This window comes from Entelurus aequoreus, linkage group LG18 (genome assembly GCF_033978785.1).
Source record: "Entelurus aequoreus isolate RoL-2023_Sb linkage group LG18, RoL_Eaeq_v1.1, whole genome shotgun sequence".
In the NCBI taxonomy this organism is placed as follows: domain Eukaryota; kingdom Metazoa; phylum Chordata; class Actinopteri; order Syngnathiformes; family Syngnathidae; genus Entelurus; species Entelurus aequoreus.
In genome coordinates this window covers 48,320,517-48,337,797 of record NC_084748.1, presented here as the reverse complement: position 1 = coordinate 48,337,797, position 17,281 = coordinate 48,320,517, and the positions used below count along the sequence as shown (strand labels likewise).

The 17,281-nt window shown below is 43.4% G+C and overlaps 1 protein-coding gene across 8 annotated transcripts in view; it reads right to left on the bottom strand.

The window, feature by feature from the left end:
* Positions 1-4,999: 4,999 nt before the first annotated feature.
* The window catches only part of grin2bb (glutamate receptor, ionotropic, N-methyl D-aspartate 2B, genome duplicate b), a 267,893-nt gene continuing 255,611 nt past the window's right edge, over positions 5,000-17,281 (bottom strand). For all 8 annotated transcript variants that reach the window (XM_062027310.1, XM_062027306.1, XM_062027308.1 and 5 more), the window contains one exon: positions 5,000-9,897. In XM_062027310.1, coding sequence (XP_061883294.1) covers positions 7,573-9,897 — 2,325 coding nt within the window. In that variant the 3' untranslated portion in view covers positions 5,000-7,572. The remainder of the gene's footprint in view (positions 9,898-17,281) is intronic.

Below are 17,281 nucleotides of genomic sequence, written 5' to 3'. Positions count from 1 at the left end.
TAGGTGTTGAAAAAAATTATTGACATTCACATCAAATATTCCACTTTGAAATATGTTTTGAGGGAAACATTGCACATTTAAGTCTTTGCCATATTATTAGACAAAAACAGCTCAAAATAAACAACAAAAAACAAACAAACAAACAAACAAACAAAAAATACATATATATATATTTTTGTTTTTGTTGTTGTTTGTATTTATCATCATATTTAGGTGTTGGAATTTTTAAAATCTTTTTTTTTTAACTGTCATTGTTCAAAAAATAATAACGAATCAAAATCAATGTTATGAATTATTGACTTATTGAAAAGATTTTCACATCAAATATTCCACCTTGAAAAAGTTTCATGACAATTATTACAACAAATAAAACATGGCGAGAATCGCTTTCTGTGCACAAATATCCACACAACTACTAAATACTCGACATTATTATTATTACACGACTTTTATGTTTATTTTTTGACATTTTAGTTCATTTCAACGGGAGACGTGGATTTGACATACAAGTGTTTTGAGTTAAGAGCGGTAATTGGAGGTCCTTCAACCTGTTGAAATGAACACACCCCCATGTTTTTTTTTTTAAATGAATACTCAACACTTTTATTCCAAAGAGACAGAAGAATAATATTTCTCAGCACATGGAGCGTGTCTTCTTCCTCTCCTTGCTCAGTATGACTAAATATTCCATCAAATCTCTGCACACAAGGAATATACATTCCATAGAAAAAAAACGCCAGGGTGAATATGTACATTTTCACAATCTGTACATCGTCTGAGGAGGAGCGACACGACCACTTTTCAAAATAAAACGGAACACATGTGTGCTTCCCGTGGACCGAGTCATGCATTTTTTTTTACTTTTTATCTTCAAGAAACCACTTTCATCGCGTGCCTTTGACCTGCCTCGTATCAAAATGAGCGGTGCTATTTACAAGGTGTATCGCACATATAAAATAGGGGGTGGGGGGGTACTCTCACGCCACGTTGTTCGCGCGCGCACACACACACGCAGAGAGGTATCAAGCGTACAAAGTCAGGCACGTACGACAACAGAAATGTTCCAGAAAGAGGAAAAGTATGAAAAAAAAAAGCTTCTTAGTGAGCGTGAGCAAAGCCTCCATCTTCTTCTAAAACATCAACGACGTCTGATTGGACGACTTCATCTGCTAGTTTGGTGTTTTTCTTGCGAGGACCAACACACACACACACACACACACACACACACACACACACACACACACACACACACACACACACACACACACACACACACACGCACACGCACGCACACACACGCGCACACCTACGACACGATCAGTAGCCATGACGTTTCTATTCAAAAAGAATCTCTCAAAGAAACACCCAAAGATTGTCCAAAACATATGGAAAGAAAAGTGAATCCATGCTTTTTATGTTACAATCCCGCCCGCCTGAAATCAATCAATGCATCGTTAAAGAAAGAAAGAAAGAAAGGTGCTGCAGATGTGTGTGGGCAAGGAAACTAATATTACACACTGGGCTTGAATTTAAAAATACGTTTAGAATTATTGGGGGCTAAAATATATATATATACATTTTTATAGGTTTATATGTATATGTTAGGTCAGGAAAAACACAGAGGCTATATCATCCCTACAAGCCTGTTTCGCAGGTTCCCCAGCTCGTCGGAGGATTGTATTCCCTGACGAGCTGTATCATCCCTACAAGCCTGTTTCGCAGGTTTCCCTGCTAAAATCCCCCGACAAGCTATATCATCCCCACAAGCCTGTTTCGCAGGTTTCCCAGCTCGTCGGAGGATTGTATTCCCTGATGAGCTGTATCATCCCTACAAGCCTGTTTCGCAGGTGTCCCTGCTAAAATCCCCCGACAAGCTATATCATCCCCACAGGCCTGTTTCGCAGTTTTCCCAGCTCGTCGGGGGATTGTATTCCCTGGCGAGCTGTATCGTCCCTACAAGCATGTTTCGCAGGTTTCCCTGCTAAAATCCCCCGACATGCTAAATCATCCCTACAAGCCTGTTTCGCAGGTTTCCCTGCTCGTCGGGGGATTTTATTCCTTGATGAGCTATATCATCCCTACAAGCCTGTTTCGCAGGTTTCCCTGCTCGTTGGGGGATTCTATTCCATGACGAACTGTATCGTCCCTACAAGCCTGTTTCGCAGGTTTCCCTGCTCGTTGGGGGATTTTATTCCCTGACGAGCTGTATCATCCCTACAAGCCTGTTTCACAGGTTTCCCTGCTAAATCCCATGATGAGCTATATCATCCCTACTAGCCTGTTTCCCTGCTCGTCGGGGGATTTTATTCCCTGATGAGCTATATCATCCCTACAAGCCTGTTTCTCAGGTTTCCCTGCTAAATCCTCTAACGAGCTATATCATCCCTAATAGCCTGTTTCCCTGCTCGTCGGGGGATTTTATTCCCTGATGAGCTGTATCATCCCTACAAGCCGGTTTTGCAGGTTTCCCAGCTCGTCGGGGGATTTTATTCCCTGACGAGCTGTATCATCCCTACAAGCCTGTTTCGCAGGTTTCCCTGCTCGTCGGGGGATTTTATTCCTTGACGAGCTATATCATCCCTGCAAGCCTGTTTCGCAGGTTTCCCTGCTCGTCGGGGGATTTTATTCCCCGACGAGCTGTATCATCCCTACAAGCCTGTTTCACAGGTTTCCCTGCTAAATCCCATGACAAGCTATATCATCCCTACTAGCCTGTTTCCCTGCTCGTCGGGGGATTTTATTCCCTGACGAGCTGTATCATCCCTACAAGCCTGTTTCGCAGGTTTTCCTGCTAAATCCCATGACGAACTATATCATCCCTACTAGCCTGTTCCCCTGCTCGTCGGGGGATTTTATTCCCTGATGAGCTATATCATCCCTACAAGCCTGTTTTGCAGGTTTCCCTGCTAAATCCTCTGACAAGCTATATCATCCCTACAAGGTTTTCCTGCTTGTCGGGGGGTTTTATTCCCAGACGAGCTGTATCATCCCTACAAACCTGTTTTGCAGGTTTCCCAGCTCGTCGGGGGAAACCTGCAAAACAGGCTTGTAGGGATGATATAGCCTCTGTGTTTTTTCCTGACCTAACGTATATTCCGCTCTATCCCGGTATTGAGCACTGATAAACCACAGAAACCTCAACTATATATATATATATATATATATATATATATATATATATATATATATATATATATATATATATATATATATATATATATATATACACATATGAAAATAAAATAACTGCTATCTTTGATTTACTTCAGAAATCACTCATTTTTAGAGAGTTAATCCAATAAAAATGACAAAAATGTTAACAAAAGGACAGAGTGGAGCCTCCAAAGTCAAGTCGACCCTAAAAGTGACATCTTGTTGACAAAATACGCCTTCAAAGTTATGCAATAATTGTATTTTCCAGGCTATAAGTGGCTTGTGCAGCCCTTTGAGACACTTGATTGATTGATTGAGGTACATAAATTGTGAAATGAGTTGTTTACACAGAAATATTCTGTAAATGTTTGTTTACATACCTTAATTGTGTCTGTAGCAGGGCAGTAAAACGGCTGATCAAACAAAACAGAAGTCATGGTCATGGACCCACTAGCTGCGCAAGCTAGCTCTCCAATCAGCTAAACAGACTCAGTAACTCCGTTGTAAATTAATAATACTAACACAGACACTCAGTGATGTGTTAGCATGTTAGCTAACAACGCTAGCTTGATTACATTACGTCAGCGCATACAAATGTGCATGAAAACATTCCTACAGACGTCACACGTGGGACGGTTTCGTGAGTAAGAATTGTTTTAGTTATATTGTAAAACTTACAAACGCTGCTGGGAGTGATGATTGAAGAATCCATACGAGTAGAAACGCTACGGACGGCTAGAAGACAGGAATGGCACGTGCACGTCCGGTTTGATTGTGCAAAATCTCCATTAATTGGCAATCAGGCTTCTTTTTTTAATTGGCAGCCAGGCTGCTTCTTATGTCAGCCTGTCAATCCGTCTGCTTCTCTATGCTTCCCGTGCACTACCCTGCTGCACCGTTGCTTTATTTTTGTCAATTAAATACATTGTCCTGCTCTTCGCCTGCCGTCTCTGCATCCTGGGGTCCACACCAACAACAACGAAAACGTAACAGAATGGCAGAAAGAGCCCGGAATCCAATCTCTAGTCCAGTCTGGATCACTCTGCTTACCACCACTTCATAACGCAACACTGTATTATTGCAACTTTCCTGACTTTGTGGATTATTTAAAGTCTTGGAGTTCATTTTGAGTGTGCAAATATCCACAGAATGAATCGTGGTTGACTTTGGAGGTTCCCCCGAAATGGAGTATGAGCAACATTTCGGAGAAATAAGTACAAAAATGTGCAGGCTGTTTTAAAGATGTTAAACCTGCAAACATGGCTAACAAACTTTTACTCCCCAAAATTTAAATTTATCTAGATTTGATGAATCTTTATTCACACTATAGACCAGGGGTGTCCAAACTTTTTCACTGGGGGGCCACGTTGGGCTGGAAAAATTTGATATATATATATATATATATATATATATATATATATATATATATATATATATATATATATATATATATATATATATACATACATACATACATATATATATATATATATATATATATATACATACATACATATATATGATTTAGGGCTATATAAATAAACATTGATTGATTGATTGATTTACATATATATATATATATATACATATATACATATATATATATATACACATATATATATATATATATATATATATATATATATACACATACATACATACATACATACATACATATATATATATATATATATATATACATATATATATATATATACATACATACATACATACATACATATATATATATATATATATATATATATATATATATATATATATATATATATATATATATATATATATATATATATATATATATATATATATATATATATGTATAAGAGTATGTGAAAATTCGACCCAGACCTTGTTTACTTCCGTGAAGACCTTCTTAAAGTGTTTTTTTAAATTAATCAGACAAATCAAGCTGCTAAAATGCGCCAAACATGTATAAATGTGGAGAGTGTTTTGCATATTTCCCATCATCCCTTGTAATTGATTTAAATGGGTGTAATTTAGATTTTTTTTTTATTTTTTTATGCTGATTGGACGTTTTTAATAACCCACAAATCAGGATGTATTGTGTGTGACCATGTTTGTTGAATTTTTGTGCTGGTGGAATTTTTTTTTTCCTGCACCATGACTAGGGAAGGTTGTTTAGATTGGGTCATATAAGTGTGTGCTGTGCATGTGAATTTATTGATGTACAATAATGGCCAGTAACCTGAGTTACTAACATGAATAAGTGTGGAGGGTGTTTTGCATATTTCCCATCATCCCTTGTAATTTATTTAAATGGGTGTCATTTAGATTTTTCTATGCTGATTGGACGTTTTTAATAATCCAAAAAAGTTCAATGAGCAGGATGTGTTGTGTGTGACCATGTTTGTTGAATTTTTGGGCTGGTGGAATTTTTTTTCCAGCATAATGACTAGGGAAGGTTGTTTAGATTGGGTCATATAAGTGAATGCTGTGCATGTGAAATTATTGATGTACAATAATGGCCAGTAACTTGCATTCCAAACATGGATAATTGTGGAGGGTGTTTTGCATATTTCCCATTATCCCTTGTAATGGGTGTAAATTAGATGTTTTTAATGTTGATTGGACGTTTTTAATAATCCACAAAGTTCAATTAGCAGGATGTATTGTGTGTGACCATGTTTGTTGAATTTTTGTGCTGGTGGATTTTTTTTTTTCTGCACCATGACTAGGGAAGGTTGTTTAGATTGGGTCATATAAGTGTGTGCTGTGCATGTGAATTTATTGATGTACAATAATGGCCAGTAACTTGAGTTACTAACATGAATAAGTGTGGAGGGTGTTTTGCATATTTCCCATCATCCCTTGTAATTTATTTAAATGGGTGTCATTTGGATTTTTCTATGCTGACTGGACATTTTTAATAATCCAAAAAAGTTCAATTAGCAGGATGTGTTGTGTGTGACCATGTCTGTTGAATTTCCAGCACCATGACTAGGGAAGGTTGTTTAGATTGGGTCATATAAGTGAATGCTGTGCATGTATTCACATTGATGTACAAGTAATGGCCGCTGACTTGAGTTACTTCCGTAACTGAACAGCTGACTATTTATATATTATATGAACAACCCACTCCAAGCAACATTGTTTATCAGATGGCCATAGGGCCGTAGTTTGGACACCCCTGTCAAAACTCTGCTTGCGTGTGTTTCGATTGCTCAAAAAAGGGAAGCTTTTCTTTAAAATAGCAGGTAACACGAGAGCCGCGTTGTGAAGAAAATCAAATATTAACGGTCGTTATGGCTCAGCCACGACAGCCCTGATATAAACGTTATCATTTGCGCACTGGAATGTGACCCCTAACACGGCAGACATATTGCATATTCAATATTCCTTAATTACGGAAAAAATTAACGAGTGCCTCACGGCCAATCGAGTGAAAAAGCAATAAAAGCAACAAGCAGGTGATCGTCTATGCCCAGGTGAGTTTTAGAGATGTCACTTTGTAAAGAGGAAGTTGTTACAGCTGTGGCACGGTGGCTGAACTGTTTTATTCTGAAACCAAAAAAAAATCAGAGCTTCCTGTCTATCTCTCGCTTTCTCCGTTTAATCCGGATTTTCTGGACGTTTGTTTGAACTCCCCACTGAGGAAAACTCCAGCAGATGTTTTGCCCTGACATTGGAACAAACTGGCTGCAGGTGAAGCGCTAATTCCTTAAGGCACATCCAGCTTGAAATGTGAGGACAAAAAACACCCCCCCGAAATCAACGAGAAGGTAGGGCGAATCGGCGCGACGACGATGCTCGTGCAGCTGAAAAAGACCTTTGAAAAAGTACGCCATTAAGTACCTTGTACTCAGCAAGTCATGCCTTTTTGCCACGTACACATCACGATACTCCAAACGTTGAAAAAGTGAAAAGAAACAAATCAAACGTGAAGGTAGAATTAATTGCAAAGAAGAATCCAAAATGACAGAAGTCCCGAAACAATGAGAGGTGGTCCACGAGTCTCCCGTCAAATGGGTGAGCTAAGAAACAATTAGCATCGCACAAACACGACTAAATCATATTGAGAAAGCAATCATCTCGAAGCACTTGAGTAATAATAATATTGACACTCATTTACCCTGTTACTTCAGCAGTGTTGATTGTATTACCCTCACGGGAGAAAACGTGATTCGGAACAAAGAGCTTACAACGACAGCCCGGTCTGTCCCTACCTCTTTCCCAGCACCACAATCCTCCTTGGTAAGAAAAATAAACTTGCCGTCCACCGGGCGGACCCGGTCAAACTGTTCCGTTCAGTGGCGTGACAACAAACCCCGCCAATGTCTTCACCGTCTCTTCGCGCCAGGAGGACATTGCCCTGTTTTTCTTCAAGGAATGTCTTTCTCATTTCTCGTCTTCGCCCGCTTCTCACGGTCACTTCTTCTCTCAGACGTCCGACTCTATGCTGGAGAGCTTTTCGTAGACGTGTCCGTTGCTGGCACCGTTGAATTGTCTCGGCCCCAAACCTAACGTGTCCCGGCCCCCGGGCATGAGCTTGTTGGCTCCCAAGTGGTTGCCCATCCCGCCCAGGCACAGATCTTTGGGGAACCTCGGGGATACGTTGGACATAACCCCAGCCGTGGCTGAGGCGGGCAAATAAGAAGCGGCGCCCATGGAGCCCCGGAAGTCCCCTCCTCCTCGGCTGTTGTTGAGTAGCTGCTGCTGCTGTTGTTGCTGCGTCTGTGGCTTTTTGATGTAGTAGGGTTTGGCACCGTGTAAAAGACACTGGTCATCGCCGAAGGTTGGGATGAAGGGGTTCTGGTTCACCTTATCTGGGTAGAGAGATTTAGACAAGGAGTAAGTCCCGGCGCCTCTGCTCCCTCCCATCATTGCCCTATCCCTGTCTCTTAGGTCGCGTTCGCCTACCGAGCGCCGATGCAACCCACCTTCGCCGCCACGAAACAAACTAAAGGAAGAGCCTCCTTTTGCCCTGTCTCCGCCTATTCCTCCAAACATGGAAGGCTCCCTTTCCCCTGCGTACCTCTCAAACATATGAGCGTAAGGACTGGGGCCCTCCATGGAACGGTCTTTGTCTTTCAGGCTAACGCTTCGGGGCTGGGCAAACTGGCCCCCGGCACCCCCGCCTACCCCTCCCTTACGGCCCGAACCCTCTCTCTGCAGGTCCACAAATGTGTCATAAGAGTGCTGTCTCCTTAAGACCCTCCCACCTGGCCCAAGCTTCCTGCGCTGTGCCTGAGTTTGTGTTTGACCCCCACCTATGTTACTCTTCCCTCCAGAGAACATTATGTTGTTGTCCTCGCTGATGTTGTAAAGGTTGCTGGGCTGAATCTTACAAGAGTCACAGCGTTTGCAACTGGCAGAGCTTGGGCGACTGCAGGTCCCCCCGACCCCGCTAGCCGGACACGTGCTTCCTACCCCTCCAGCGTGGTGACACACGCTGTGGCAGTTACGACACTCCCAGTCACCTCCTGCTATGCCGCCTCCTCCGAGTCCAGAAACTGCTTTCTCCCAGCAGGTGTGGGCCTGCTGACCTGCTGACACTGACCCACCTTTAGACTCCTGCTTCTTTACTTTACCTTTGAGAAAGTCTTCAACCGGAACTAAGCTTTTACAGATACCACCACCGCTACCGACGCCCACACCACTTCCTCCACTTCCACCCTCCTGCTCCCACTGGCCCTCCTTAGAGCGGAATTGGTCCGCGTAGAATTCCCTCAAGTTCTCTTTGTCTTTGCGGAATAAATAAGGTGAGTTGCCCCCAACTCGCTTCCACTCCAGTGAAGGTGAGACGGTGCGGTGCGCCAGGGGTCCATGGGGGAAGTGGTGGTGGACGGTGTGGTGGTGGGGTCTCCTCCTGAAGCCGCTCAGCTCTACCTCGTCCTGCTCCCGTCTGCATTTGGCCGAGGCCGGCCTCTTTTTCAGGCTGTCCCTGTACTGTTTATGCCGCTTGGCGTTGCCCTCCAAGTTGCCGTAGGTGACGGTGTGAGTGGAGATATCCGACGCGTCAGAGCGAATGTTTCCATCGTCGCCCCCTGAGACTCCCCCGCCCCCACCGTACCTCTCGGGACCCCCGATGAGCCCTGTGCTGGATGCGCCTCCTTTGAATGAAAACCTCCCATACACATTGCTTCCCTTGAACCCAACCTGGTTGGAATCTGCAGATGGGTGACCTGCAATCAGGTCAAACTTATTGGTATTCCTGTGAGTCACGGAGGGGCGGGGCTGTGTGGTAAAGATGGGTGCTACTCCTCCCCCCAGACTTTCGCAATCGAACATGCCCCCTTCCAACGAGCTAGCGCTGCCTAAGCTACGCGGCCTATTAGGTGGGGGGCCGGACATACCCAAAGCCGAGACTGGGTGGTGGTGCCGGTAAGGGTCCTGGTACAAGTTGTTGTCCTTCAGGGGTAAGTTCCCAAAAGTTCTTTCCACCTCGCTGATGTAGTCAGTGAACATGTTGTCCTCTTGCAAGTAGGGCGGTGCGGACTTACAGTCTGCAGGGTGCCCCACGAGACTGCGCCGATGCTCCTGAATGTCATAAATGGCCGATTCACGACCGCTATGGTTGTATTCCAGGGCCGCGTGCGGAGAACCATTAATGCCCGGCACTGCAGTCATGTCTTTGGCAGTGCGGAGCAACCGCAAGATGTTCGAGTGGGTGTTGTTCATGTTCTTCTTTATGCTCGATGAAGGAGAGTCTATGGTGGACTTGTTTTCTTCAATTTGGACTCCGTGGATACAGCTGTAGATACCCTGGAGTGTGGGAATCAGGAGATGAGTAGGAAGGTCGAGGGGGAAGGGAAGGGCAAGAATGATGATGTTGGAAAAGAAGGAGCAAGAGTGAGAACAAGAAGGTACGAGCCAAGAACCAAAAACTTCCAAATTTAGACGGGGATTAGCGAAAGTGTCTTTCCTGACGGCTCGCTTAAATCCTCATTCCGTCAGAGCATTTGAGCATGAAGCCAAAAGTGTGTGAGGGAGTTTGCGGTTTCTTCAGGGCCATTTCCGAGAAACCCTTTTCCACTGATAAACATACTGCTCATTCGCCTGCGTCGTTGTTCATTGTTTGGAAAAGAGACGTGATCGCCATGGGCCACAGCTCGAGTAGTAGTACACACAGCTGACATTTGTGCAGAGAGTCTTTGATGCCTCCACTTTAGGTGCAAACCCAAGTGTGGACGAGCGATATGTGCCCTGTGATTGGCTGGAGTCTAGTCCAAGATATGTCTTTTCTGCAAAATCAGCTGGGATAGACCCCCCGTTTCTCCTTGAGCCATGAATGGGATAAACAGTAGAAAAGGGATGCAGACAATGTTATTTCTATGCCATCTATTTTTAACGACTTAATCTACCTAATCTGCGCATTAACCAACCATCTTGTCTCAAAGGCCATTCCTGATATTTTCACCGCGCTCTGCATTGGTCAGTCTGACATCTGACGTCAGCCCGGTTCTCTTTTGTTCTCCTTTTGTCCGTTTTATCTCCGTTTCCGGATGCTCGGCTGAATGGCATTTTCTCCGGAGGGAATACCTGACAATCTTTCTACATCTTGAGCTACTAGGGCTGCCTGAAAAGGTACCAGAACAAAGGTTGCTGGCACACCGATTTGTCTTGTCCTTCCTCCTCTTTGTCCGCCGACCTATCGTCATTTAGCAATTGAAGCGTTCAACCGAGTACGGACAAAGACGACAATGCTACCCTGAATACATATAATGTCTGTACTGCTCCTACAAGTATTGAGTATTTCACTTTTTATCCGAGTTCTTGGAATGTGTATCCTGTATCAAAACCTGGTTGTTTTTGAATTTCCTTCAGATGAATTCCAACAAAACGGAAACTCTGAACACTGCTCCCGATAAATCGGCCCCCCTGATTTGATCTGACCTTGGTGCTCTGGGTGCATCTGGTAAAACGAGCCTCAAGAGACCTTGGGCTTGTGTTCGATCAGTCAAAGCAAAGTCTCTGCCGTCGACTGACCAAAAACTGTTTTTAATCACCCGAGAAATATTTCTAAAGTGAGAAATTTGCTGTCAAAATCGAATCTCGAAATGATTATTCACGCGTTCGTCTCGTCTTGCGTTGACTATTCTAATTCTGTTTTCACTCCTCTAAAGAGACTTCAGACTGTTCAGAATGTGGCTGCCGGACTTTTGACCGATCGATAATTTTCTAAATAAAGGGGACCACAAAAAATGTCATTGTTGTCTTTATTTGAACAACAAATCTTAGGGTACATGAAACATATGTTTATTATTGTCATTTAGTCCTTAAATAAAATAGTGAACATACTAGACAACGTGTCTTTTAGTAGTAAGTAAACAAACAAAGACTCCTAATTAGTCTGCAGTAACATATTGTGTCATTTATACACCTATTATTTTGTACACATTATGGGGGACAAACTGTAAAAAATTATTATAAATCATAGTTCATTTACTGTTAATATCTGCTTATTTTCTGTTTTAACATGTTCTATCTACACTTCTGTTAAAATGTAATAATCACTTATTCTTCTCTTCTTTGATACTTTACATTAGTTTTAGATGATACCAGAAATTTGAGTATCGAGCCGATACCAAGTCGTTACAGGATCATACATTGGTCATATTCAAAGTCCTCATGTGTCCAGGGACATATTTCCTGAGTTTATAATTATAATATGAATTTTTTAAAAACTAAAAAAGACTTTGTGATGCTAAAAATACAGATGTAATCATAGTAGTATCGAGTAGATATACGCTCCTGTACTTGGTATCATTACAGTGGGTGTCAGATCCACCAATGTGACGCTGGTAAGCTACGGTGAAGCATGTTTAGCTATTTCTCGTCCTGCAGTTTACCATGTATTGATTAACATGGACCCCGACTTAAGCAAGTTGAAAAACTTACTAACTTTCAATTGTACGGAATATGTATCGTACTGTGCAATCTACTAATAAAAGTTTCAATCAATCAATCAAAAGTGATAATGATACTTGTAAGAAACATACTTTATTTGTCGCCACTGAGACCAGGATTAGTGATTTAGAAGTAGCTAAAACACTGCCGACTGCGGATGGATGTTAGCCGCTAGCTAGCTAGCCATGTCTTAAAGCAGCTCTTCCTGAGGGTGTTTCAGTGTTATAACTTCACATTTATCTTTACTTTTTACACCAAAATGCGTCCGTTCTCCCTTTTCTGTCTACACACTGTGACTGCTTGTAAGTACTCTGTGTGCGCGCGCTGCCGAACATGCTCCTTTGCTCGTAAAAAAACAACAATTACACGACGTGACGACGAGGGGAGGTGAGGGGGGGTTTGGGGGACCGGTACTTTTTAGAGGCGGTATAGCACCGAATATGATTCATTAGTATCGTGGTACTATACTAGTACCGGTATACCGTACAACCCTAAACCCACATTACCGCCATTCGGTCCAGTCTTCATTAGCTTCTAGTCAAATTTAGCATTGAGTTTCAGATTTTAGTCCTGACTTTCCGGGCGTTGCATGGTGGGCCACTCAGTATATCACTGATTTGTTGTGCCTCTTACACGTAGCCTTCGGTCTTCAGGCCAGGGTCTCCAAAAGCTCCCTAAAACTCATTTTAAAACCCGGGGGAATATTAAAAAAATTGATAAATATTGATAGTCCAACACATACTGAGTGGTATACTTACATAATACATACTGACTGGTATACACACATAATACATACTGAGTGGTATACACACATAATACATACTGAGTGGTATACACACATAATACATACTGACTGGTATACACACATAATACATACTGACGGGTATACACACATAATACATACTGAGTGGTATACACACATAATACATACTGACTGGTATACACACATAATACATACTGACTGGTATACACACATAATACATACTGACGGGTATACACACATAATACATACTGACTGGTATACACACATAATACATACTGAGTGGTATACACACATAATACATACTGACTGTTATACACACATAATACATACTGACTGTTATACACACATAATACATACTGACTGGTATACACACATAATACATACTGACGGGTATACACACATAATACATACTGACTGGTATACACACATAATACATAATGAGTGGGATACACACAATACATACTGACTGGTATACACGCATAATACATACTGAGTGGTATACACACATAATAAATACTGACTGGTATACACACATAATACATACTGACTGGTATACACACATAATAAATACTGACTGGTATACACACATAATACATACTGAGTGGTATACACACATAATAAATACTGACTGGTATACACACATAATACATACTGACTGGTATACACACATAATAAATACTGACTGGTATACACACATAATAAATACTGACTGGTATACACACATAATAAATACTGAGTGGTATACACAAGCTATGGAGATGACATCAGTAGAAAAAAGCCGTGAGCTTGACTGTGTTGACTCTTTCCAGAAAACCTTTTAGTTAATGGACTTTTTAACTTGGTTATTGTTGTTTTAATGTACCTATGTTGTGTTTTAATGTACCTATGTTGTGTTTTAATGTACCTATGTTGTGTTTTAATGTACCTATGTTGTGTTTTAATGTACCTATGTTGTGTTTTAATGTACCTATGTTGTGTTTTAATGTACCTATGTTGTGTACAGCATTTTGTGATTTGTATCTGTGAAAAGTGCTTTATAAATACAATTGACTTACGATCTCACACTATTATGTTAGATCCACTATGGACTGGACTCTCACTATTATGTTAGATCCACTATGGACTGGACTCTCACACTATTATGTTAGATCCACTATGGACTGGACTCTCACTATTATGTTAGATCCACTATGGACTGGACTCTCACACTATTATGTTAGATCCACTATGGACTGGACTCTCACACTATTATGTTAGATCCACTATGGACTGGACTCTCACACTATTATGTTAGATCCACTATGGACTGGACTCTCACACTATTATGTTAGATCCACTATGGACTCTCACACTATTATGTTAGATCCACTATGGACTGGACTCTCACTATTATGTTAGATCCACTATGGACTGGACTCTCACACTATTATGTTAGATCCACTATGGACTGGACTCTCACACTATTATGTTAGATCCACTATGGACTGGACTCTCACACTATTATGTTAGATCCACTATGGACTGGACTCTCACACTATTATGTTAGATCCACTATGGACTGGACTCTCACACTATTATGTTAGATCCACTATGGACTGGACTCTCACACTATTATGTTAGATCCACTATGGACTGGACTCTCATACTATTATGTGAGCCGAGGATGTCGTTGTGGCTTGTGCAGCCCTTTGAGACACTCGTGATTTAGGGCTATATAGGTAAACTTTGATTGATTGATAGATTGATATACCACCTCCTCTGACAGGGAAGCTTACCTTGACTTTAGATGTGCCCGGGCACGACACGGATTGGCGAGTGCGAATGTGCCATAAATCTCAAAGCTCCGGAGTAAAAAGCCATAAAGCTTGACAAATATCACACTTCCCGGAGCGATAAAGACATAGTTGTGGCTTCACACTGCGTATCAACACCCGACAAAAGAACAGGCCCAATGCAGTTCTGGCTTACTAGTTGTGTCAGGTCAGCCAGTGGGCGGGAAACCAAATGAGAAACCAAACACATAAACACTTTGGTTTGTCTCGTGGTTTGACAAACGTGAGCTGAGACTATTTACGTGCGGCAACCTTCCCACACAAAAGGTAACATTATGCAAATGAATGAGTCTATTTCTAGGGAAGGAAGCAGCATGCAACCCCACTAAGGCACCGTGTTCAATGGTCCGTCAGGGAAAGTACCCTCAACTCTTCCCACGTTAGGATCTTTGGACCCCCGGCGCCAAATGTGCCGCCAAGTAAGTCGATGAACAAAATGTATTTCTAATTAATAGTTGCGTAATAAAAATGTCCAACTTAGAACGTGTCGGGTTTTGTTGGACTTCTCCAGCGTCTTATCCTGGTTTTGTGACGATGCAAACGTTATTTGAATGAAATAGTCCCTAAATACCTCAGCCTTCCCGGTAAGGTCTATTCAGGTGTACTGGAGAGGAGGCTACGCCGGATAGTCCAACCTCGGATTCAGGAGGAACAGTGTGGTTTTCGTCCTGGTCGTGGAACTGTGGACCAGCTCTATACTCTGGGCAGGGTCCTTGAGGGTGCATGGGAGTTTGCCCAACCAGTCTACATGTGCTTTGTGGACTTGGAGAAGGCATTGGACCGTGTAGTCCTGTGGGGAGTGCTCAGAGAGTATGGGGTATCGGACTGTCTGATTGTGGCGGTCCGCTCCCTGTATGATCAGTGCCAGAGCCTGGTCCGCATTGCCGGCAGTAAGTCGGACACGTTTCCAGTGAGGGTTGGACTCCGCCAATCAATCAATCAATCAATCAATCAATGTTTATTTATATAGCCCTAAATCACAAGTGTCTCAAAGGGCTGTACAAGCCACAACGACATCCTCGGTACAGAGCCCACATACGGGCAAGGAAAAACTCACCCCAGTGGGACGTCGGTGAATGACTATGAGAAACCTTGGAGAGGAGGACCGCATATGTGGGTAACCCCCCCCCCTCTAGGGGAGACCAAAAGCAATGGATGTCGAGTGGGTCTGACATAACATTGTGAAAGTCCAGTCCACAGTGGATCCAACACATCAGCGGGAGTCCAGTCCACAGCGGGGCCAACAGGAAACCATCCCGAGCGGAGACGGGTCAGCAGCGCAGAGATGTCCCCAACCGATGCACAGGCTAGTGGTCCACCCGGGGTCCCGGCTCTGGACAGCCAGCACAAGGCTGCCCTTTGTCACCCATTCTGTTCAGAACTTTTATGGACAGAATTTCTAGGCGCAGTCAGGGCATTGAGGGGATCCGGTTTGGTGGCTGCAGGATTAGGTCTCTGCTTTTTGCAGATGACGTGGTCCTGATGGCTTCATCTGGCCAGGATCTTCAGCTGTCACTGGATCGGTTCACAGCTGAGTGTGAAGCGACAGGGATGGGAATCAGCACCTCCAAGTCCCAGTCCATGGTTCTCGCCCGGAAAAGGGTGGAGTGCCATCTCCGGGTTGGGGAGGAGATCTTGCCCCAAGTGGAGGAGTTCAAGTACCTCGGAGTCTCGTTCACGAGTGAGAGAAGAGTGGCTGGTGAGATCGACAGGCGGATCGGTGCGGCGTCTTCGGTAATGCGGACGCTGTATCGATCCGTTGTGGTGAAGAAGGAGCTGAGCCGGAAGGCAAAGCTCTCAATTTACCGGTCGATCTACGTTCCCATCCTCACCTATGGTCATGAGCTTTGGGTTATGACCGAAAGGACAAGATCACGGGTACAAGCGGCCCAAATGAGTTTCCTCCGCCGGGTGGCGGGGCTCTCCCTTAGAGATAGGGTGAGAAGCTCTGTCATCCGGGAGGAGCTCAAAGTAAAGCCGCTGCTCGTCCACATGGAGAGGAGCCAGATGAGGTGCTTCGGGCATCTGGTCAGGATGCCACCCGGATGCCTCCCTAGGGAGGTGTTTAGGGCACGTCTGACTGTTAGGAGGCCACGGGGAAGACCCAGGACACGTTGGGAAGACTATGTCTCCCGGCTGGCCTGGGAACGCCTCGGGATCCCCCGGGAGGAGCTGGACGAAGTGGCTGGGGAGAGGGAAGTCTGGGGTTCTCTGCTTAGGCTGCTGCCCCCGCGACCCGACCTCGGATAAGCGGAAGAAGGTGGATGGATGGATGGAGTCCCTAAATATAATGTATTTACTATCATGGCACAGTGTAATACATGGACTTGTACCAGGCTCAAGCCGAGATAGTCCCTTTTCCTTTGTACTAGCATAGATGCTGCTTCAATACAGTTTGTCCCAGGTGAGTGGAGGAGTGAGGGTGGTGGAACGGGTCCAATCGGGTGAGAAATGTATAAATTGTGCAAGTTTGAAAATTGGCCCTTTCGTTTTCCGCCGGACAAAATGTCCCGGAAAAATGGGAATTCTAGGTAATCCGAGCTATTTTTTTTTCTTTTGGGGAGCTCACGGTTCCTGGTCGAGCTGAAGAGTGCGGTACTGGATTGGTTCTTATCGGATGAAAACTGTGGGCTGTGGAACGTGG